This window comes from Sapajus apella, unplaced genomic scaffold (genome assembly GCF_009761245.1).
Source record: "Sapajus apella isolate SASKATOON/1434 unplaced genomic scaffold, GSC_monkey_1.0 scaffold117, whole genome shotgun sequence".
Taxonomy (NCBI): Eukaryota; Metazoa; Chordata; class Mammalia; order Primates; family Cebidae; genus Sapajus; species Sapajus apella.
Window position 1 is genome coordinate 2,454,008 of NW_022437057.1, and position 23,116 is coordinate 2,477,123.

General features: G+C 41.8%; 2 protein-coding genes and 1 long non-coding RNA gene across 4 annotated transcripts in view; 2 read left to right on the top strand and 1 right to left on the bottom strand.

Annotated features, from left to right (window-relative positions):
- Nucleotides 1–23,116, top strand: part of ATP6V0E1 (ATPase H+ transporting V0 subunit e1) — a 51,730-nt gene that overhangs the window by 9,435 nt on the left and 19,179 nt on the right. For both annotated transcript variants that reach the window (XM_032260366.1, XM_032260367.1), the window contains exon 2: nt 874–921. In XM_032260366.1, coding sequence (XP_032116257.1) covers nt 874–921 — 48 coding nt within the window. The remainder of the gene's footprint in view (nt 1–873; nt 922–23,116) is intronic.
- LOC116538110 (40S ribosomal protein S20) overlaps nt 14,079–23,116 on the bottom strand; it is a 13,897-nt gene continuing 4,859 nt past the window's right edge. The window contains exon 2 of the mRNA XM_032260365.1: nt 14,079–14,519. Coding sequence (XP_032116256.1) covers nt 14,128–14,487 — 360 coding nt within the window. The 5' untranslated portion in view covers nt 14,488–14,519 and the 3' untranslated portion in view covers nt 14,079–14,127. The remainder of the gene's footprint in view (nt 14,520–23,116) is intronic.
- Nucleotides 21,403–23,116, top strand: part of LOC116538112 — a 2,711-nt gene continuing 997 nt past the window's right edge. Inside the window, exons 1-2 of the long non-coding RNA XR_004263507.1 lie at nt 21,403–21,902; nt 22,944–22,947. This is a non-coding gene — a long non-coding RNA (uncharacterized LOC116538112). The remainder of the gene's footprint in view (nt 21,903–22,943; nt 22,948–23,116) is intronic.

The window sequence follows — 23,116 nt, forward strand, 5'->3', positions numbered from 1 at the left end:
TGTTCTTGAACTCTTGACCTCAGGTGATCTGCCTGTCTTGGCCTCCCAAAGTGCTGGGATTACAGGCTTGAGCTACCGCACCTGGCCCTGAAAGGTCTTAAGTGGAGAATCCTGGTGATTGTTTATAGAATGAAGGAGAAGGAGGAAAGTTTGACTCTGCCAGCAGTTACTTAGCCAGGGGAACCAGGTGACTTTTGTTGCCGACAATGGGAATGGGAAGAAGGAAATACACGTGGGGAGAGATACTTTGAAGTATGAATTCACAGTATTTGGTGACTGGAGGTGCAGAGGAGGCATGAGCAAAAGATGATGGATTTGAGGGTGGGTCGGATGGGTGGAAATGGCAGAACTTATTCTGAGGAGTAGGAGATTTAGAAGGAGAGCTTTTAGAAAGAGAAATGGGAAGAGAATAGTATGAACTGAGGTTTAGAAATGTTGAAATTCTGCTGATGAGAGATCAAAGTGTAACTTTCAGACATGAATGGAGATGGAAGAGCTCGCCACTAGAGAGTTATTTTTAGAAGTACAGTGTTACTTCATTACAGAGAAGACTACCAAATAGGGTAATTACTTAGGTGTCAAAACTAATTGTCACTGTGGCCTTTCCTGTTCAGTTTCAGATAAATTTGGATTGGACATCTGCACTGTGGCATCAACACTATCTCTTTAAATGCAAATGTTTAATTACATAAACTTATCCCAGGCGCATCCTGGGCACACTGCAGTCTGCTGGATATTTGAGCAGATGCAGATCCATTTTCTTGGTGCATAATCCATGCCAGTTTGATAATTTGGAAAGGGGACTTAAACCATTCTGTGATGTTTGTGAAGTTTGCTAGTTATTTAATGACATTTTTATTTTTCTTTTTTTAGAGTTATCATTACCATGTTGGTGACCTGTTCAGTTTGCTGCTATCTCTTGTAAGTATATTGTCTCTTGTAAGTAGTTTTTTCTTTCTTTATTATTATTATTATTATTGAGACAGTGTTTCACTCTTGTTGCCCAGTCTGGAGTGCAGTGGTGCAATCTCTGCTCACTGCAACCTCTGCCTCCTGGGTTCAAGCGATTCTCCTGCCTCCGCCTCCCAAATAGCTGGGATTGCAGGCATGTACCACCACACCCAGCTAATTTTGTATTTTTGGTAGAGATGGGGTTTCACCATGTTGGTCAGGCTGGTCTCAAACTCCTTACCTCAGGTGATCCACCCACCTCAGCCTCCCAAAGTGCTGGGATTACAGGCATGAGCCACCGCGCTCCGCCAAGTAGATTTTTCTTAAAATAATAAGTAATTATTCTTGGTATTTGTAATGTGTGTGGTTTACACATTTGTTTTATTGGAGCCCGTCCCTCATGTAATATCCAGAAATAGTGTCCTAAAACTGAAAACATCACACTTCCCATGTGCTCAGTATATTTACATAGAGTTGTACAGATGCTGTATCCTTCTGGGAATACAAGTGCAGTTTCATTGGCACAAATTTAAAGCTTATGATTAGCTGTAAATTATGATTGTACTACTTTATATTTACTATGGTGAAGTATTTCTGTATTTATCTACCTGTCTATCTTTTGAGTCAGGGTCCCACTTTGTCACCCAGGCTTGAGTGCAGTGGCATGATCACTGCAACCTCAGCCTCCTGGGTTCAAGTGAGTCTCGTGCCTCAGCTACCTGAATAGCTGAAATTACAGCACACACCACCATGCCTGGCTAATTTTTGTATTTTTAGTAGAGATGGGGTTTTGCCATGTTGGCCAGACTAGTCTGAAACTCCTGACCTCATGTGACCCTCCTGCCTTAGCCTCCCAAAGTGCTGTGATTACAGGCATTAGCCAATGTGCCCAGCGTATTATTGTGAAGTATTTAAATCTACTTATTTCACTGAAATATCTCACTAATGGAGCTAATAAAGCCATGCTTTATTGTGACTTTTGTTTAACTGATGGACAGAAATTGAGCTAGAATTATAATCAAGTAGACTAAGGATAATTTTTTAACAATTCATTGTAAGTTGTATTAAAATATACATATCACATATCATAAAAATCCTAGGGATTTCTTTCAATTTATTTTTTTTGAGGCAGGGTCTTGCTCTGTCACTCATGCTGGAGCGGCTCCATCATAGCTCAATCATAGCAGCCTCAAACTCAGGCTCAAGGAGTCCCCCTGCCTCAGCCTCCCAAGAAGTTGGGACTGTAGTCATGCGTCATCATGCTCAGCCAATGTTTTAATTTTTTGTAGAGATGGAGTCTTACTGTGTTACCCACGCTGGTCTTGAACTCCTGGTCTCAGCAATCCTTCCATCTTAGCCTCCCAGAATGCTGGGATTACAGGCATAAGTCACTACACCCAGCCAGGATTTCTTTTTAGAGTTTAGAACCAGTTATTCTCTTTTCTTGAAGAAAGCTTTCTAGCTTCCTGAGATTTCAGTGACATGGAAAGTGTTGGTGTTCACTGAAGTGTCGTTTAGTGCCCACGTGAGGTAGGAAGCAACAGTTCAGAACCATCCAATAGATGAAAGACCATGATACTTTTCTCTTCCAGAAGTGTTTTTAATAAAAAGTGACCATTTCCAAGAAATACCCACTGCATGCCCATCAATAAAAGAGAACCATAACAAAATAGAAAACAAAATCATATGGCTATGATTTAAAGAGAAAAAAAATGCAGACACGAGCACATCAGCAAAGTCCAATATTAAAGTCATATTCCTTCTTATGAGCTATGATTAAGAATCTGATTACATACCAGAATAAAACTTAAAACAAATGCTGAACTATTTAGGTCAAAGAACCTCTATAGAAGCATCTGCCTTCAAAGGCACTCTAGTTTGAGACTCAGTTTTAGAATAAGGCATAACAAATATGTTAACAGAAGGCATACAAGGTGATGAAAGATGAATTCTACAATTCCCCACATACTCTGAACTTAATAAAACAAATCTAGATTTTTCTTTAAACAATTGCCAAGACTGAAATCAAAGATAAATAGAAGGCACAACAGTTTTGCTCTAGTCGTTATCTGGGTTTTGGGAATTTTTTTGTTTTTTGTTTTTTTTTTTTTTAACAAGTACAAATTAAACATGAAAGAACTCTACTTCAAAAAAACTAACAGTTCAAGAAAAGCCTATCAGTTGCATTCTAGACATTTAAAATCTATATCACAATTTAAATTTCAATGGTAAAAACAGTAGGTTTTACAATTGTTTTGTGATCTTATATCAAAAGAAAAATTCTGTTCCTTTTTTTCAGTTTGTAAACATACCAGTGAAAACCAAACTTGTCAAATTTTTTGGTGGCAATTTCTCCACACTAGAAGGTAGTCATGACTCACAAAGAAGAAACAATTTGGGTTTTTTCTACCTTCAAAATGTTATCAAATCCTGTATTTCTCACAGGCTTTTGAAACACAAAGAAAATAAGAAATATTCCAATGAATGAAACATACCAAATGTCAGTAATACGCAAGACACATTCCTTTGGGGAAATGACTGTTAAAAAAAATATCCATTCTGTATATGCAGAGTAAGCAAGAAATTCAGTCCTTTTTTTTTCTTCTTTAAAAATCTGTTACTCCTAAAATAGCCACAAAATTGGTAGTGAAAGACTAAAGGTCAGGAAAGGGAAGAGGGAGAGGGAACACACACACAAAATTACACAAACTTGAGCAGTTTATAACAGATTGGTGTCATACTGCAAGATACTAAAGGCTGGTTAAAGAAATCATTGTTCTGTAGGAACTAGGGTTTATATGGCTGCATGAAGATCATGAAGATTCCCTGCCATGGAGCAAGCTCCCTTCCCACTCCAAATCATGGTTTCTGCACTATGCCTCCATGGGGAGGGCCTCGAAAGACCATGAATTTTCTTTTTGACTCTGAATCTGTGAATGTTCACTAGTGGCTTCTGCACTAAGGTTTTTCCAAGAAGTTTATGGAGAGGAGCCAAAATCCATCTTTGCCAGAGTTACTTCCATGAATTTTGGCTATCTGGCTAATCATTTGGTCACTTGTTAAATGCAACTCAGGTGTTTAAAACTGAATCATAATACATTGCAAAAGTTGTTCTAGGCTGGGTACGGAGGCTCACGCCTTTAATCCCAACACTTTGAGAGGCTGAGGCGGGCAGATCGCTTGAGCCCGGGAGTTCAAGGCCAGCCTGGGGAACATGTTGAAACACCCTTTCTCTACGAAAAATTATCCGAGTGTGGTGGCATATTACTATAGTCCCAGCTACTGGGGAGGCGGAAGTGGGAGGATCACCTGAGCCTGGGGAAGTCAAGGCCACAGTGAGCCATGATTGCCCCAGTGCACTCCAGCCTGGGGGGGCAGAGTGAGACCCTATCTCAAAAAGAAAAAAAAAAGTTGTGCCTAATGATGTTGTTTGACTGTTTAAACACTAAGGCTCTGCTGATGAAACTCTAAAATTTACTTTAGTCTTTTTTTTTTTTTTTTTTTTTTTGGTTAGACTGTTAAAAGAGGCTTTTTTAGGTGGTAACTTAGCCTCCAAACTGGAAGTCTGACAGGTAGCATGTGGAGGGAATTCTTATCATCACTGTGTTTGGCTCTAAAGAGTACATGAGGCCCGGCACGGTGGCTCACACATGTAATCTCAGCACTCTGGGAGGCTGAGGCATATGGATCTGAGGTCAGGAGTTCAAGGCCAACCTAGCCAATGTGGTGAAACCCCATCTCTACTAAAAGATATTTTAAAAATTGGCTGGGTGTGGTGGTGTTCACCTATAGTCATAGCTACTTGGGAGGCTGAGGCAGGATAGTCGCTCAAACCCAGGAGGTGGATGTTGCAGTGAGCCAAGATTGCACCACTGCACTCCAGCCTGAGCATCAGAGTGGGACTCCATCTCAAAAAAAAAAAAAGAGTAAATGAGGGCAAATACGTATATTATCAATAACTTGTGTTAGTACAGATGATTGACCGTCAGCCTATCCTACTGAATCGCCTATGGGAATTAGAATAAGGGAGCCCTGTATCAATCCAGGCGTCAAGGATTGGTCTGTGATTGAACAGGCCTTTGTTTTTATTGCTTTGAAGATATCTGCAATGTGAGCAGTAAGGTCAGTGGTGGTACCTTATAAAAGGGAAAATGGGGCCAGCCTCATGGCTTAATGCCTGTAATCCCAGAACTTTGGGGGCCGAGGCAGGTGGATCACAAGGTCAGGAGTCTGAGACCAGCCTTGCCAACATGGTTAAACCATATATCCTAAAAATACAAATTTTAGCCAGGTGTGGTGGCATACGCCTGTTATTCCAGCTACTTGGAAGGCTGAGGCAGGAGAATCACTTGAACCCAGGAGGCAGAGGTCGCAGTGAGCCGAGATGGCGCCACTGCACTCCACCCTGGGCAACAAGAGTGAGACTCTGTCTTGGGGAAAATAAAGGGGGGGAGGAAATGATTGCACAGAGGAATGACTTGAGATTAAACCAAAAAAGGACCAAAATATGTTGTGACTTCCTGGTTCTCTGTAGAGTTCTTTGAAATGTGGTTAATTTTTATTATATTGTCTTTAAAAGAAACAAAAAACCTTTCCAGTCAGTCCCATGTCTTGCATTTCCACTTTTTTTTTTTTTTTTTTTCCTTTCTGAACACAGGGTCTTGCTCTGTCACCCAGGCTGGAGTGCAGTGGCGCTACCATCGTTCACTGCAGCCTCAAACTCCTGGGCTGAAGTAGTCTTCCTGCCTCAGCCTCCTGAGTAGCTGAGACTACAGGCACACACCACCACACCTGGCTAATTTTTTTTTAAGTTTAGTAGAGACGAGGTCCTGCTATGTTGTCCAGGCTAGTCTTGAACTCCTGAGCTCAAGCAGTCCTCCCACCTCAGACTTCCAAAGTGCTGGGATTACAGGCGTGAGCTCAATTATTTTTCCACTTTCAAGTATAAAATGAAGAATTGGATTTGAGCCCTTGTCTCTTGCTATCTAGACATTAGACCATTTTTTCCTTTGTTCCCAAGTTCTGGTGAATGCTCTGTTGACGGTGGATCAGTACTGTAGTGATGTATTAATAAAGGTAGTACACAGTGTTCAAACATTAAATGCTTCTGGAGGCCATTTTATGGAGAAATGAGCTGGATAGTATTGACTTTACGAAATCATTTTTCTTTTGTTTCTTTGAAATCTGATCATATATCATGTTTAGCATAATGTCTGAGTGAAAAATGTAGATGGAATTCAAACCCCAAATATTTTACATACCTTATCCCACAAAGGAGTGAGATTTTATTACAAAACAAAATTGAAATTCAAAGGAAACTTCACTGTTTGGCACTGATACATTTTCTTGAAAATGCCCCTTTGCAAGTAAGGCACACCCAAAGAGACTGGCTTTCCTAAACAAAGTCGTGTTTTGAAATGCATTAATGGACTTTTTTTTTTTTTTTTTTTTTTTTTTGAGACGGAATTTCACTCATGTTACCCGGGCTGGAGTGCAATGGCGCAATCTCGGCTCACCGCAACCTCCGCCTCCTGGGTTCAGGCAATTCTCCTGCCTCAGCCTCCTGAGTAGCTGGGACTACAGGCACGCGCCACCATGCCCAGCTAATTTTTTGTATTTTTAGTAGAGACGGGGTTTCACCATGTTGACCAGGATGGTCTCAATCTCTTGACCTCATGATCCACCCGCCTCGGCCTCCCAAAGTGCTGGGATTACAGGCTTGAGCCACTGCGCCCGGCCCATTAATGGACTTTTAAATTGCCTTCTGTTTGCTGCAGTTTTTTCTGTTGCCAGTTGTTCTCGTTTAAAGCTTGATTCCGTGAGGCTCAATTTGTTTAAGCTCTGTATAAATTAGGTTCTCTGCCAGTAGAACCCAGTTTCTGTTAATAGTCAGCAGAGGAAAATCTGAATGTTATATCTGTTTCCCTCTTTAAGGCACAAGATCACTTTTGTCTCTTAAACATACAATCTTGTTAAGTTACTATACTATATTTCTGGTCTTAGGTTAATTTTTAATGTTGAATTATGTTGTTTACTCAGTCACCAAAACTCACATGAAATTAGAAGTGTTAATGTTGTATTGTGAAGATAAAGTTGTTTCTTGGAAAACATGGTATGTATTAGCACTTGACTAACTGAAAATCAAACTGGCATAATGATATAGGAAAATAAATACTGTGTAAGGGTCAGGAGACCTAGGTGAAAGAATACTTGGCACAATTATGTTGTAGGGTGGTTTTGAGTTTTAAGTAAGATGCTGTGTGTGAAAACTAATAGTAAAGCACAATAAAAATTAAAGTAATATTATCTGATTTTTTTTTTCTTTTTGAGGCGGAGTCTCACTCTGTCGACTAGGCTGGAGTGCAGTAATGAGATCTCGGCTTACTGCAACCTTCATCTCCCAGGTTCAAGTGCTTCTCCTACCTCAGCCTTCTGAGTAGGTGGGACTACAGGTGTGCGTCACCATGCCTGGCTGTTTTTTGTATTTTTAGTAGAGACGGGTTTCACCTACTTGGCTAGGCTGGTTTCAAACCCCTAACCTCAAGTGACCCACCCACCTTGGCCTCCCAAAGCGCTGGGATCACAGGTGTGAGCCACCGCCCCTGGCCATTCAGTGATTTTTAAAATAAGTTATTTTAATTCAAAGAACTGTGTTATTTGTAAGCACAGTTTGCTTACAGGGTTGGTATAGTGTATATTTTACTGAGCCTTATTAGAATTTATTCATTCAACCTATATTTATTTTACATGAGCAGCCACTGGATCTGAACAGTGGATGTATAGCAGTGAATGAACAAAGCAGACAACCTCCCTGTCCTCTTTAATGAGGAGAAGCAGATAAAACAAATCAAAAGCTAGAGAGGCCCAGTCACTCCCCTCATTGTCCCTTCATTCACTTCCCCAAAAAGTTCCCCCATTCACTCATTTCCACAAATACTCAGTTATGACCTCAGAAGATTCCTCCTTACTCATTCTTCAGCTGCCCATTGCTGGCCATCACACAGGGACCTGCACAGACCACAGAAACTCTACCTCACATGTCTAGGAATTTGCAGACCCACAGCTGAGCCTTATCTCCTTCATTGGCCTTTCTGGATCCTGGCTCTAGAGTCACTTTGAGCATAGCACATAATCGCCTGCCAGGGGCCAGAGTACACCACTTCGGTCTCCAGCCAAGTAGCCACATGCGGTGGCTCATGCCTGTAATCGCAGCACTTTGGCCGATCGGTTTCAGGGCTGCTATTTACTTTAACATGTATTTCTTTTTTAAGAATAAAAAGAATATTGGTTTTGAGCTTCGAAAACATACTATTTTCTCTCTACAAAAGTAGAAAGGCTAGAATAATAAACCTTCATTTGCTTACCACCCACCTTCAAAAATGACCAACTCATGCCCAATCTTGTTTTATCCCCACTCTTTTCCTCTCCACCCCAGATTACTCTGAAACAAACCCCAGATGTGCCAGTTTATCTGTAAACATTTCAATATGTATCTCTAAAAGATACTCTTTTTTTAAAAGTATGACCACAATACCATTATGCACAAAAAAGTTAATTCCTTTATATCATCAAATATCTTATATTTAAATTCCCCTAATTGTCTCATTGCTTTACAGCTTGCTGGAATCAAGGTCCACATAAAGACCACACATAACAATTGGTGGATGTCTCTCAAATTTCTCCTTATAAGCTTCTTCTCCATATCTTTCTCTTTTTTCTTAGAATTTTTAATAGAAAAACTGGGTGGTTTGCCCTTTAATGTTGCAGAGTTTGGTCTTTGTTAATTGCATATTCATGGTGGTAGCACATTCTTCTGTATTTTCTGTGGATTGGTAGCCATATCTAGAGGCTGATCAGATTCAGCTTCAATTTTTTTGACCAGTCTCCTTCAGAAGTGTTGTTGAGTACTTCCAAGAGGGGTACATAATATCTGATTTTTCTTTGTATTGTTGGCCATCATTTATGATACTCCGTCTGTGTAATTTCTTGTCCATTCATTAGCTAGACTATATTCATAAATAAAAGCCAAATCTGGTGGCACATGCCTGTAATCTCAGCACTTTGAGAAGCTGAAGCAGGAGAATTGCTTGAGGCCAGGAGTATGAGACCAGCCTGGGCAACATAGTGAGACCTCATCTTTACAAAAAATAATGATAAAAAAGTACATCAGCCAGGTGCAGTGGCTCACACCTATAATCCCAGCACTTTAGGTGGTCACGGCTGGTGGATAGCTTGAGCCCAGGAGTTCAAGAGCAGCCTGGGCAATACAGCAAAACCTTGTCTCTGCAAAAAATGTAAAAATTAGCCAGGCGTAGTGGCATGCATTCGTAGCCCCAGCTACTCGGGAGGCTGAAGTGGGAGGATCACTTGAGTCCAGCAGTTGGTAGCTGCAATGAACCAAAATTGAACCACTGCACCCAGCCTGGGCAGCATGTGACAGAATGAGAGCCTGTCTCAAAAATATAAATCTGTAGAGATTTACTTCATCGACTATTTGTTTATCCAAATAACTGAAAAATAATTCATAAAGAAAAGATAGGATAAATGTGTATTTTCCCTTTACTTACCAGTTTTCAAAACAATTGATTCCTTAGCATTTTCTAGTAATGAGCAATGATTTTTGTTTTGTGCCAGTGTTATTCTGATCATATACATACACTTAAACATATTCGATGTATTGCAAGAGTAATTAATATCCTTTTCGTTCAGATTGTCCCATCATTGGCCAGGGGGAGACTACTCTAGTTGGTTCCTGAGTCCCTTTGACAGGACGGCGGCATGCGTTTTATTTAGCCTTTCAGTGGCTGGTTGTTAGTCTCTGTCTTCACCCCTAGCTTTGAAACTGCTTCAGGACAGGAAGTATATTTTATAAAGGTAGAATCTCTGCCTTTGCTTTTGGCATGTCTCCTATCTGATTTGGTGATGGCTGCTAATAAAAAGAGATAGTGGCATTGATAATGGAAAGGGTGGGTAACTCAAATTAAAGGTGTTCCTAATTTTAGACCTTCCTGCCTTTCATCCTTTCAGCTTAGATCTCCCACATGGATAGCTAGGGGAAGCCATGTGTGTTTTATGTATTATTTATTTTTATATTTATTTTTTGAGACAGAGTCTCAGTGGAGTGCAGTGATGTGATCTAGGCGCACTGCAACCTCTGCCTCCAGGGTTCAAGCGATTCTCCTGCCTTAGCCTCCTGAGTAGCTGAGATTACAGGCTTGCACTACTACACCTGGCTAATTTTTGTATATTTTGTAGAGACGGGGTTTTGCCATGTTGGCCAGGCTGGTCTCAAACTCCTGGCCTCAAGCAGTCTGCCCACCTCAGCCTCCTAAAGTGTTGGGATTACAGGCTTGAGCCACCCCACCTGGCCGCCATGTGGGTTTTAATTTGCTTGTTTCCTTCATTGAGTTTTTCTCCATTTGTATCTTTTATATATAGTTACTGTTATTTTCACCCAGAATTCATCCAGCAAGCATTTTATAGAGCACCGACTGTATACCACTTCCATTTCCTGGGTATACAGGGAAGAACCAGATCTCTGCCTTCCTGGAGCTGACAGTCTAGTGATGAGAGTTAAACCAGCAGATTAACAACACAACACCAAAGTTTCTTCCTCTGTAACAGACAATTTGAAATAGTACTTTAAGGGGACAGATAATCTGTTGTGATAGAAAACAATGAGGGTAGTGGCAGGGAAAAAAAGATTTATTCATGATGGGGGGGTCACAGAAAGCCTGTCTGAGGAGGAGTCAGCTAAAGGGGAATTAGAGGCAGGGCTTTCTGCAAATGTAAAGGCACTGAGGGGTAAAGGGCTTAGGATAGCCAGGGACAGGGGCATACACCTGTAGTTCCAGCTACTTGGGAGGCTAAAGCAAAAGGATTGCTTGGGCTCAGGAGTTTGAGACCCGCCTGGGCAACATGGCAAGACCCTGTCTCTTTTTTTTCTTTTTTTTTTTAAAGCAGCTTGGAATGTTCTGGCAGGGTAGTGTTGTTGGGCTTAATAGTGAGGTTCGGAGTGGTAGGTTCAGGGTTTATGCAAGGCCCAGGCCAGGGGGGATTTTATGGGCTCTGCCGGTCCTTGTGTGATTGACAGCAGTAGGGGCTAAAGGATGAGTGAGGGGGAATCTTCCAAGGTCATAATTGAATAAGTACTTGTGGGAACAGTGGATGCGGGAACCTGTTTAGGAGGTGAATAAAGGGGCCATGAGGGAAGTGATTGGGCTCTTGATTTGTTTACTATCTGCTTCTCATTAGAGAGGACAGTGAGGTTGTCTGATTTGTTAATTCATTGCTATACATCTAATGCCCAGATCCAGTGCCTGCGGATGCTAAATAAGGAGTTTAGATTTATATTAAGTGAATAGGAGACATTTTAAGATTTTTAATGAAGGAGTGATATGAGTGGGATGATCACTCTGGCTGCTCTGTGGAGAACAGACTGTTTGGCGGGGAGAATGGAAGCAGGAACGCCTCTCAGGAGGTGACTGCATGCGTGCCAGTGAGAGATCATCATGGTTTGGTCTGAGGTGAAGGAGGAAGGCACGCAGATTTGAGAGCAAATTTAGGGGGTAGAATTTATTGGTTACTGATGGATTAGATATAGGAAGCAACAGAGTTGGCTCCCAGTTCTAGGTTAGGCCATTTACTAAGATGATGAAGACTTGGGACTGGATGAATTTGAAGAGAGATTCAACTGGTACATGCTAATTAGGACTGAGATTGCTCTGAGATGCCTAAGAGTTGTCAGGAACTTAGCTATAAGCAGAGAGATTTGAGGCCATAAGAACACATAGAATCACCTAAGGCAGTGGTTCTTTGCTGAAGTTCCTGCTGGCCTCTAGGGACAGAGACCAGGGATGCTGCTGAACATCCTGTACTGCACAGGACAGCCTCACTTTCCCCCAATGAAGAATTACACAGCCCCAAATTTAGTAGTGCTGAGGTTGAGAAGCCCAGACCTAAGGGAAGGGGTAGAAGAGAAAAGTAAAGAAAAGATCCGACCAAACCTGGGGACTGCCAACATTTTTATGTTGGATAGATGAGGAAGAGCCAGAAAAGGGCAACCTTGAGCCTCCGTTTGTGAATAAGGATGATGACTGGGAAAGCATTAGGGGATCAGGGTGGTGATCAACAAGCTTGAACTTCATTTGCCTAAGGACGTGCAGTTGCACTTCTTTAGAGTCAGCTTTTCACAAGGATGGGGGAAAATTGGAGGCAGCACAAGGGGAGCAAAGATGTTGCTAACTCCAGTTGCCAAAGCCTGAGATGCGTGGTGTGTAAAAATAAGCAGCCTTCTCTGCTTGAAAGAGCTTGGTGAGAAGGGATGGGAAGCTAGGTTTCAGTTAAGCTAGAGGCAGTGGAAAGTGCTGGAAGAGAAGGAGGTATATGAACAAGTAGCAGATCATCGAGCAAGAGTTACAGAGAACACAGTGGAAGGATTTGGAAGAAAAGGAAGGGATGCACCATTGTTGCATCAAATGGTGAGATGAGCGGAGTAGTCTGGGGATGGGTAGTAATAAATGGTCCTGGGAGGTTTTCAATGCCGGTAAAAATTGAGGTAAGCAAAGATATGAGACCTGTTGAACTTAGTTTGTATGTTCTGTTGCTAGGCGAGAAATTGGACCTGAAGGCTTTCCACGATAGCTTGGCAGTGGAGAGGGTTTTTGCAGTTATTCATGACTGCTGTAGATACTAAAATGGTACAGGTCTTGCCTTGTTTTCATTTTTCTGTTTTGCTTTGTTTTCCCAGTATGGATATCCAGTTGTTGCTGCACTGGCTTTTGAAAATCCTCTCTCCGTGAAATTGCTTTGGCATTTTCATCCAAAATTCCATGGTCCTATCTTACGAGTCTGGCTCTGGATTGTCCCTTCTGTTCATTGATCTCTGTCTAGCCTTGTGGTAATATTATACTATCTTGAGTATTGCAGATTGTGTTAAAATCAGAAAGTGTGAGTCCTCTATCTTTGTGCTTCAAGATTGTTTTGGTTATTCTAAAATAGCCATATATATTTTTAAATCAACTATTCAGTTTCTACCAAAAAAAACAAAAAAACAAAAAACTCTATTGGGATTTTAACTTGGGTTGTGTTGAATATATCAATTTGAAGAGAACTGACATCTTCATGATGTTGAGTTTCCTAATCTCTTTTTCTTTCCTTTTTTTTTTTTTTTTTTCCTAGCTTCATCAGAAGAGTTTCCTAATCTCAACAGCATCTCTATGTCCAGCCTCATGGGATCTCTCCGTGTATTTAGGTTTTCTTTTATTTCTCTCAAAAATATTTTGTAATTTTTGGTGCAGAGATCTCGCATGTCCCTTGGGTTTGGGGGGTTTTTGGTTTTCAATAGAGACAGGGTTTTGCCGTGTTGCCCAGTATGGTCTTGATCTCCTGGGCTCAAACAATCTGCCCACCTTGGCCTCCCGAAGTGCTAGGATTATAGGTGTGAGCCAATGCGCCTGGTATGTCTCTTGTTATTTTAATGTATTGAGTATTTTAATGTCATTTTTGATGCCCTTTTAATGAAGTTGTTGGGATTTATCAATTCTATTAATCTTTTCAAACAATTAAAATTTTAGCTTTGTTTCTTTTCTGTATTTTTTTGTTCATTTCAGTGTTGCCATCTGCACATTATTATTTCCTTCCAATTCTTACTTTGGATTTAGTCTTTTCTAGTGTAATCATTTAATACAATAAAATTCCCTGTAATCACTGCTTCAGTGACTTCCCACAAATTTTAATATGGTGTGTTTTCATTTTACTCTTTTTGAAATATTTTCTAATTTTTCTTGTAATTTTTTTAGACCAGTTGGTTATTCAGAATTATGGTGTTTAGTTTCTATTTTTTAATTCTTTTTTTTTATTATTAATTTCTAAATATCTGGTGCTGTTCAAGATATCTTCTTATCATTAATTGATTTATCATTTAATTCCATGTGGTTGGAAGACATACTCTTTTAAGATTTCAGTCTTTTGAGATTGGGACTTATTTTATGATCCTGCATATGGACTATCTTAACAACCATTTCGTGTGCACTTGAATCTTTATTCCGAAATTGTTGGTTTTAGTATTCTATATCAGGTCAAGATGGTTCAAATTTTCTATGTCCTTATTGGGTTTGTTTTTTTTCTTTTTTTTTTTTTTTAACAATTGGTAATCAATTTATTAAAATAACCGACTTAAGCATCTGCAATGGTGACTTCCACCTCAACTCCTGGCTCAATACTGATGGAAGTAATCTGCTTAACAATCTCTGAAGGACTGTGCAAGTCAATGAGTCGCTTGTGGATTCTCATCTGGAAACGATCCCATGTTTTAGAACCTTCACCACAAGGTGTTTTTCTTGTAGTGATTCTCAAAGTCTTCGTAGGCATTCGAACTGGTCCTTTCACTTTCAGATTCTTTTCCTTTGCTCCTCTGATCAAGTCAGCACACACCTTCTCCAGCGATTTTACGTTGCGGCTTGTTAGAGTGATTCGAATTCGGTGAATTGCCACCTCCGGCTCCACGGGTGTTTTTCCGGTATCCTTAAAAGCCATGGCTGCTGCGGGGCTTCCTGACCGACTTGTTCCTCCGCAAGAGCGAACAGCGGTGAGTCAGGAGCAGGAGCGTGCGGACTAACGATCCACAACAGCTACGACTGCGTCTTCCTCAAAGAGCGGGTTTGGTTTTTTTCTACTATTAATTATGAAAAGAGGGATGCTAAAAATCACCAGCTATGATTGTGGATTTTTCTGTTTTTCCCTTTCTTTCCTCTTGAGTTTTGATTGATTTGTGCTTAATTCAAGATATAATCCTTTAGGATCCTAGTTTTTGGAGGGGGTGAAGATTTTATTAAACTCTACTCTGGACGGGCCCTGGGCCTTGTCTACTGTTTCCTGTGCCCTTTCAGATCTGTAAACAAAAGCTCAAGTTCATCTTGTTTGTTACATACACTCAAGGTGTAGAAAGCAGCCTGTAGTCACCTTCCTCTCTGAGTAATTGCCTTCAATTGAGTTTGTTGTTATTGTTGTTGTTGGCCTGAGAATTGCTTGAATTTCTCATGGATACATTTGAGACATTTGTTTATAGGGAAGGGGAAGGGAAATCCAGGTACCTGGCCCAGCATATTACCTGCTATATGGAAAAGTTTATTTTTCTTGGTCTGACTTTATAATTTTTTTCTTCATAACTTGGCAGATAAGAGGAATTTTCACGCTTTGAGGTGGAAGGTCTGGTATAGAAAATAAGTATGGAGAGAAAAAAGGAAAGATATTTCAAGTTTAGAATTGGCAAAAATAGAGCATATTTCTTTGGTAGTGAAATAGCCATAGGTTGGCATTAGGTTAATGGAAAACATGTTTATGACTTTTTAAGTTTTTATTTTCTTTTATTGAGATGGAGTCTTGCCATGTTGCCCAGCCTGGCCTCGAACCCTGAGCTGAAGCAATCTGCCCATCTCAGTCTCCCAAAGTACTGGGATTACAGGAGTGAACCATCACACCTGGTCATGTTTATAACTTCTAATCTGAAGCTTGATCTTCTCTTCCAAACTCTCATGGCTGTCAGAATTCAGTTCCATGTGATTATAGAACTGAGATCCCTGTTTCCTTGCTGGCTGTCAGTTGGAACCACTCTCAGCTCCCAGAGACGACCTGCATTCCTGGCCATATGGTCCCTCCATTTTCACAGCCAGGAAAAGAGAATCTCCTTTGTGTCAAATCATCTCATCCTATAGCAGTCTAGGGTTCAATAAGGAGATAGAAACCACATAGTCAAATGGGAAAATTAAAGAATTATTTTTTTTTTGTTTGTGAATTAGGTAGCCACCCAAACCAAAATGGATTGAGAGAGATTTCAGAATTATTTATTATGGCAAAAGAGTTACTAAAAGATATAAAGAACTATGTTTGGTTCCCTAGGACTGAGGGAGAGTACCCAAAGGACAAACTTGTAAGGGATTCAGACCTCACTAGAGAAAGTATGGTTGAACCCATCAGATAGCAAAGGATTTTGTCGGTTTGGCCAGACCAGAGTTTGCCTGGGGTTTCTGGGTAAGCATTTGGCCTCTTCTGGAGTACAAGCAGCGGGAGAGGTCATCGGGGGCATGGATGCAGTGGGAGTCCCTGTCTCCATAAGAACAGGAGGCCTTCAAAGCATGTATACCTTGCAGGGGCTTTTAGCATGTCAAGAGGGCTGCTGAAGTTATTGCCAGGCCAAGGCTACAAGATCAGAGAGATACCATGTTCTGGCCTCAAGCCTTAGTAGGCTTCACCAAATGTTCTCACACCCACTCTGTGACCTCCAGCCTACACTTGAAATGTCCCTCCAGCTTCCTCTACTGAGAAAGCTTAACAACATGCTCACTTTATAGGAGAAATAAAGTAATTCATTTGTTTATCACAGAGCACACATTGAAGGGTGTATTCAGGGCCGACAGGCAAAAAATTAATGACTGAAGCACAGACTCCAAATGTCTTTGTCAGGGACAGTCCTGTTCCTTTTAAGAACTCAACTGAGGGCTGTGTGGGTGGTTCATGCCTGTAATCCTAGCACTTTGGGAGGCCAAGGCAGGCAGCTCAGTTGAGGCCAGGAGGTCAAGACCAGCCTAGGCAACATGGTGAAACCTGTCTCTAATAAATTAAAATAGAAAAATCAGCCAGGCATGATGGCTTGCACTTTTAATCCCAGCTACTCGGGAGGCTGAGGCACAAGGTCACTTGAATCTGGGAAGCAGAGGTTGCAGTGAGCCAAGATCACACCACTGCACTCCAGCCTGGGCCGACAGAGCAAGCCTGTCTGAAAAAATACAAATTTAAAAAAAAAACAAAAAACTTGCTTGAAGCCATGCCCAGTGGTGGCAGCTCATGCCTGTAATCCCAGCTACTCAGGAGGCTGAGATGGGAGGATTGCTAAAGGCCAGGAGTTCAAGACCACCCTGGACAACATAGCCAAATTCCCACCTCAAAGGAAAAAACAAAAATTCACTGAATAGGTCACATTCACTTATGATAATCACTTTTTTTTTTTTCTTTTTTTGAGATGGAGTCTTGCATTGTCACCCAGGCTAGAATGCAGTGATGCAATCTCAGCTCACTGCAACCTCTGCTTACTGGGTTCAAGTGATTCTCCTGCCTCAGCCTCCTAAATAGCTGGGATTACATGGGATTACAGGTGTGCGTCACCACGCCTGGCTAATATTTTGTATTTTTAGTAGAGAGGAATTTTCACCATGTTGGTCAGGCTGGTCTCAAACTCCTGACCTCATGATCCACCTGCCTCAGCCTCCCAAAGTGCTGGGATTACAGGCGTGAGCCACTGCGTCTGACCTGGATAGCCATTTTCTTAAAGCCAGCTGTCTCAGATAATATAATCTAACCATGGAGTGACTGTCCTGTCAGATTCACGGAGTTTTATACAGAGAGTATATACTGAGAGGAGGGAACCTCGGGAGAATTGAAATCTGCCTGCCACAGAGTGGGTGGTCGCGGGAGAGGAGGTGGAGATGAGAATGACTCAGTGCTACATGAGAAACTCCTTTGTGAAGTTAAATAGGTTGTAGTTCATTCTTTGGCTTGAATACGTTTTTAGCTGTCTTACAGAGAAGAGAAGGAATAACTAGTGTTTGTTGAACATCTATTTGTCAGCCACTGCATAGAGCACTTTATTTATATTATCTCTTTAAATTGTAATACCTTGAGGCAAGGACTATTATCACCATTTTACAACAGGGGACGCTGAGGCTTGGGGTTTTACGGACATTTGCCTGGGTTCATTTCACCAGTATTTAGTGTTGCTGGAATTAAAATCCAGCTCTAATACCGAATCCCATGTTTTCTAGGAGCATCTACTAATGTTGCTGCTCTTGAAAGTATTTGTATCATTCAGTAGGGATGAGAGGATTTGACAGAGGTCGTTTTACTGGCACTGGGGCAAATCACTTGCCTGCATTTCTGCTGTCTCTTAAGGAGCTCACCGACAGAGGTCACTCCTGTCATGGCCCTGGCTGGAGGGACAGTTGATCAGAAGAGAGGTCCTGGCCGGACTTTCCCATTCCAGCAGGGAAGCTGAGACTGCTCAATCTGTGTGTCACCAGGAAGTAACCCGTGCCTTTGTTCCCTGTTCTTATAGCTGAATGTGGAACAGAGGAACAAAGCAGCACTTGAGAGAGCTGAGTATAGTGGTGACGGCATATTTTATGCTGGGAGAGTTCTAGTAACTGAGAGTGAGCTCCTAAGAAGTAGCCAGGGAGGGTTTATAGTTTGAAGCACCCATGCATATCTCTATGAAAGCACACTCTGCTACTCTCCTTGGTTTATTATATGTCACAGCTCACGAGTCCCTTTGGGTTGGCCCCTCAGCCAACTCCTCTTCGCATCCTTAGAGGCCAATATGGAACACGGCACTGCTAAATGAAATAAATGAAGAATCCCTAGGCTGCCTGATTTATCTTTTTTTTTTTTTTTTTTTTCTGTAAGACAGGGTCTTGCTCTGTTGCCCAGGCTAGAGTGCAATGGCATGATCATGGGTCACTGCAGCCTCGACCTCCAGGGCTCAAGTCATTCTCCCACCTCAGCTTCCTGAGTAACTGGGACTATAGGCATGCACCATCACTCCTGGCTAACTGAAAAAAAATTTTCTGTAGAGACGGGGGTCTCACCATGTTGCTCAAGCTGGTCTTGAACTCGTGGGCTCAAGCAGTCCACCTGCCTTGGCCTCCCAAAGTGCTGGAATTACAGACATGAGCCACCTGGCCTGTTTCATCCTTTTTTTTTTTTTTTTTTTTTTTTAGTGAAACAGAGTTTCACTCTTGTTACCCAGGCTGGAGTGCAATGGCGCGACCTTGGCTCATCTCAACCTCCGCCTCACAGGTTCAGACAATTCTCCTGCCTCAGCCTCCCAAGTAGCTGGAATTACAGGCATGCGCCACCACGCCTGGCTAATTTTGTATTTTTAGTAGAGACGGGGTTTCACCATGTTGACCAGGCTGGTCTTGAACTCCTGACCTTGGGTGATCCCCTCGCCTGGGCCTCCTAAAGTGCTGGGATTACAGGCATGAGCTACTGTGCCCGGCCTGTATCATCCTTAATAGCCTATACAAACAGCCTGGTGTAATGGGACTCAGGAGTCCAGGGTTCACCTCTTCCAGCTCTATCACTAATTCTCTCTGGGGTATTAGTAGGCGCACTAGGATTTGATTTCCTCACCGTTAAAATGCAGAACTTGAACTTGACCTCGGATCCATTCCAACTCTGCATTTCTCTGAAGGCATTATTCCACCATAGCTACCTCAATTGTTTGAATAACCTCAGATTGGTTATTAGGGTAGCCTTCAGGTTCCGAAGACATGCGGTACAGTTTGGGCAAACATGAAAGGTACATTTAGTTCCTTTTCTTGTACACATGAAGTAATAGATTCATTGGAATATGATCTCTTCCTCCACCCACTTCCATCAATTCAGAGTGGATTTTTTTTCCCTTCCAGTTCTCTGCATGTTTTTCAGCTTTAAAGGGAAATTTTAAGTCAGGAGGTAGTCAGAGGGGCAGGCACAGAGCTCAGCTGATTAGGGGGGTAAATTCCTCTGTGAAATTTCAAGTGAACTGGACTAGACTGTTTCCCAAGGAATTTTTTTTTTTTTTTTTTTTTTTTTTTTTTTTTTTTGAGTGTCACTCTGTCACCCAGGCTGGAGTGCAGTGGCACAATCTCAGCTCACTGCAACCTCTGCCTCCCAGGTTCAAGTGATTCTCCTGCCTCAGCCTCCCGAGTAGCTGGAACTACAGGCATATGCCACCACACCCAGCTAATTTTTGTATTTTTAATAGAGACAGTGGTTTGCCATGTTGGCCAGGCTGGTCTTGGACTCCTGACCTCAGGTGATCAGCCCACCTTGGCCTCTGGAATTTTCTTGAACTGTGGTTTCTTGGTTTTTTTCTTAAGTGAGAGGGGTGTGTGTGTGTGTGTGTGTGTGTGTGTGTGTGTGTATGTGTGTGTATGTTTGTGTACTTTGATAACCATATGCAGAAGAGTGAAATTGGACCCTTTCTGTCACCATATACAAAAGTCAACTCAGGATGGGTTAAAGATTTAAACCTGAAATTATAAAACAGCTGGAAGCAAACATGCGGACAACTCTTCAGGGCATTGTTTTAGGCAAAAAAATTTTTTTCTTTTTTCTTTTTTTTGAGACAGTCTCTCGCTCCGTTGCCAGGTGCCAGGCTGGAGTGCAGCAGCACGATCTCGGCTCACTGCAACCTCCACCTCCCGGGTTCAAGCAATTCTCCTGCCTTAGCCTCCCGAGTAGCTGGGACTACAGGCGCGTGCCACCATGCCCAGCTAATTTTTGTATTTTTAGTGGAAACGGGGTTTCACCATGTTGGCCAGGATGGTCTCGATCTCTTGACCTCATGATCCGCCTACCGAGGCCACCCAAAGTGCTGGGATTACTGGCGTGAGCCATCGCGCCTGGCTAGTTTAGGCAAAAATTTTAAGACTAAGACCTCAAAATCACAGGCAACAGGCTGGGTGCAGTGGCTAACACCTATAATCCCAGCACTTAGGGAGGTTGAGGTGGGAGGATCACTTGAGCCCAGGAATTCGAGACCAGTTTAGGCAACATAATGAGACCCTGTCTTTACAAAAAATTTTAAAAATTAGCCAGGCGTGGTGGCAAGTGCCTGTGGTCCAGGCTACTCAGGAGGCTGAGGTGGGAGGATCGCTTAAGCCCAGGAGCCTGGGAGAGCGAGGCTGCAGTGAGCTGTGATTGGGCCACTGCAGTCCACCCTGGCCACAGAGCAAGACACTTGTCTTTAAAAAAAAAAAAAGGGCACAGGCAACAAAACCAAAAATAGACAAATGAGACTATCTATATTAAACTAAAAAGCTTCTGCACAGCAAAAGAAACAATCAGTAAAGAGACAACTTATTGAATGGGAGAAAATATCTGCAAACTACTCATCTGACAGGGTACTAAGTTCCATAGTAATAAGGACCTCAAACAACAATAAAAAACAAAAACAAATAATCTCATTGGAAAATGGATAAAGGACATGATTAGATATTTCTCAAAAGAAGACATACAAATGGACAACAGTGCTCTATATTACTAATCACCAGGGAAATGCAAATCAAAACCACAATGAGATATCATCTCCCTCCAGTTAGAATTGCTATTGCTAAAAAGCCAAAAAAAATGGCTGGGTATGGTGGCTCACACCTGTAGTCCCAGCACTTTGGGAGGCCTAGGCAGGCAGATCACCTGAGGTTAGGAGTTCGAGATCAGCCTGGCCAACCATGGTCAACGTGGTGAAACCCTGTGTCTACTAAAAATACAAAAATTAGCTGGTGTGGTGGCAGGCGCCTGTAATCCCAGCTACTCCTGAGGCTGAGGCAGGAGAATCACCCCACTGCACTACAGCCTGGGTCACAGAGGGAGACTACATCTTTAAAATTAAAAAAAAAAAGCCAAAAAATAACATGTTAGCAAAGATGCAGAGAAAAAGGGAACTTTTATACACTGTTGGTGGGAATGTAAATTAGTACAGCCAGTATAGAGAACTGTATGGAGGTTTTTCAAAAAACTAAAAATAGAACTACCATATGATCCAGCATTCCCGCTACTGGTTATTTATCCAATAGTAGAGAAATCAGTATATCCAAGGGCTGCCTGCACTTGCATGTTCATCGCAGTGCTGTTCACAGTAGCAAAGATGGAGAATCAGTCTAAGTGTCCATCAACAGGTAAATGGATGAAGAAAATGTGCTGTGTGTACACAACGGAATACTATTCAGCCATAAAAAAGAATGAAATCATGTCATTTGCAGCAACGTGGGAGGAACTAGAGGCCATTATCTTAAGTGAAATAAGCCAAGTACAGAAAGACAAATATCATGTGTTGTCACTTATATGTGGGTGCCAAAAATTTGATGTCATAGACATGGAGAATAGAAAGACAGGAGAGACCGGAAAGGAAGTTAGTGCAATGGGTACAAACATTTAACATAGAAGAATTAAGTTCCTTCTATGTTTGATTGCAGAATAGGGTGACTATACTCAGCAACAGTACTTTGTATAGTTCATACCAACTGGAAGAGAGGACTTGCAATGATACCAACACAGGCCGGGCGCAGTGGCTCACACCTGTAATCCCAGCACTCTGGGAGGCCAAGGCGGGCGGATCACCTGAGGTCGGGAGTTCAAGACCAGCCTGACCAACATGGTGAAACCCGTCTTTTAAAAAAAAAAAAAACTAGCCTGGCCAACATGGTGAAATCCCATCTCTATTTATAAATAGATAGATATGATACCAAGACAGAGAAATGGTAAATAAGGAGAAAAAAAAAGTTTCTAAATACTGACCTGAGCAAGCAAAGTGGTCTTCATTCTTCTAGATATTCTTTAGCGAAGGTACCAAAGCCTTGTTAATGCTAAGTGGATGGACTCTCATTTTCTGAATTCTCAATTTAGATTTAGCTGTATTCATGCCTTCTGAAATGTTCTCAGTTCAAATATTCCAGAAGGTCACTTTTTGAATTGGGAACATTAATCTGATCTGTTTCCTGGTCTAGGATCTACTACTACCTAATTAGCATTATGACCGTAGGCCAGTCAGCCTTTCTCTGCCTGTTTCCTAGTACAAGAATTAAATGAAAGGTTATATGTGAAGTCGTGATATTGTGAAATATAATTTAGTCTTTGTCCCCATTTCCTGGTATACAACTCCTAAAATCCTTGGAATCTCCAAAGTCATATGTTTCTTTGTATGCTAATGAGTTGACTGATGATTGGCAGCCCCTTGGTAGCTCCAGGAGGGATCTGATCAGAGACAACCAAGGAAGGATTAGTCAAGACTTTCAGCCCCACAGCCCAACCTCAGGGGAAGAGGGAGGGGCTGAACGTTAAACTGATCACCAATGGCCAGTGATGTATTCAGTCATGCCTACACGATGAAGGTTCTATAAAAACCCAATAAGACTGAGCTCTGAGAGGATCAGGAAAGCTAGAAGCTATTCCTGGAGGGTGGTGTTCCCAGGAAGGGCAGGGGAACTTTGTGCCCCTTTCCATAGCTCACCCTGTATATCCCTTCATCTGTATCTTCTGTAATATCTTTTTTTTTTTTTTTTTTTTTTTTGGGACGGAGTTTCTATCATGTTTCCCAGGCTGGAGTGCAATGGCACAATCTCCGCCCACC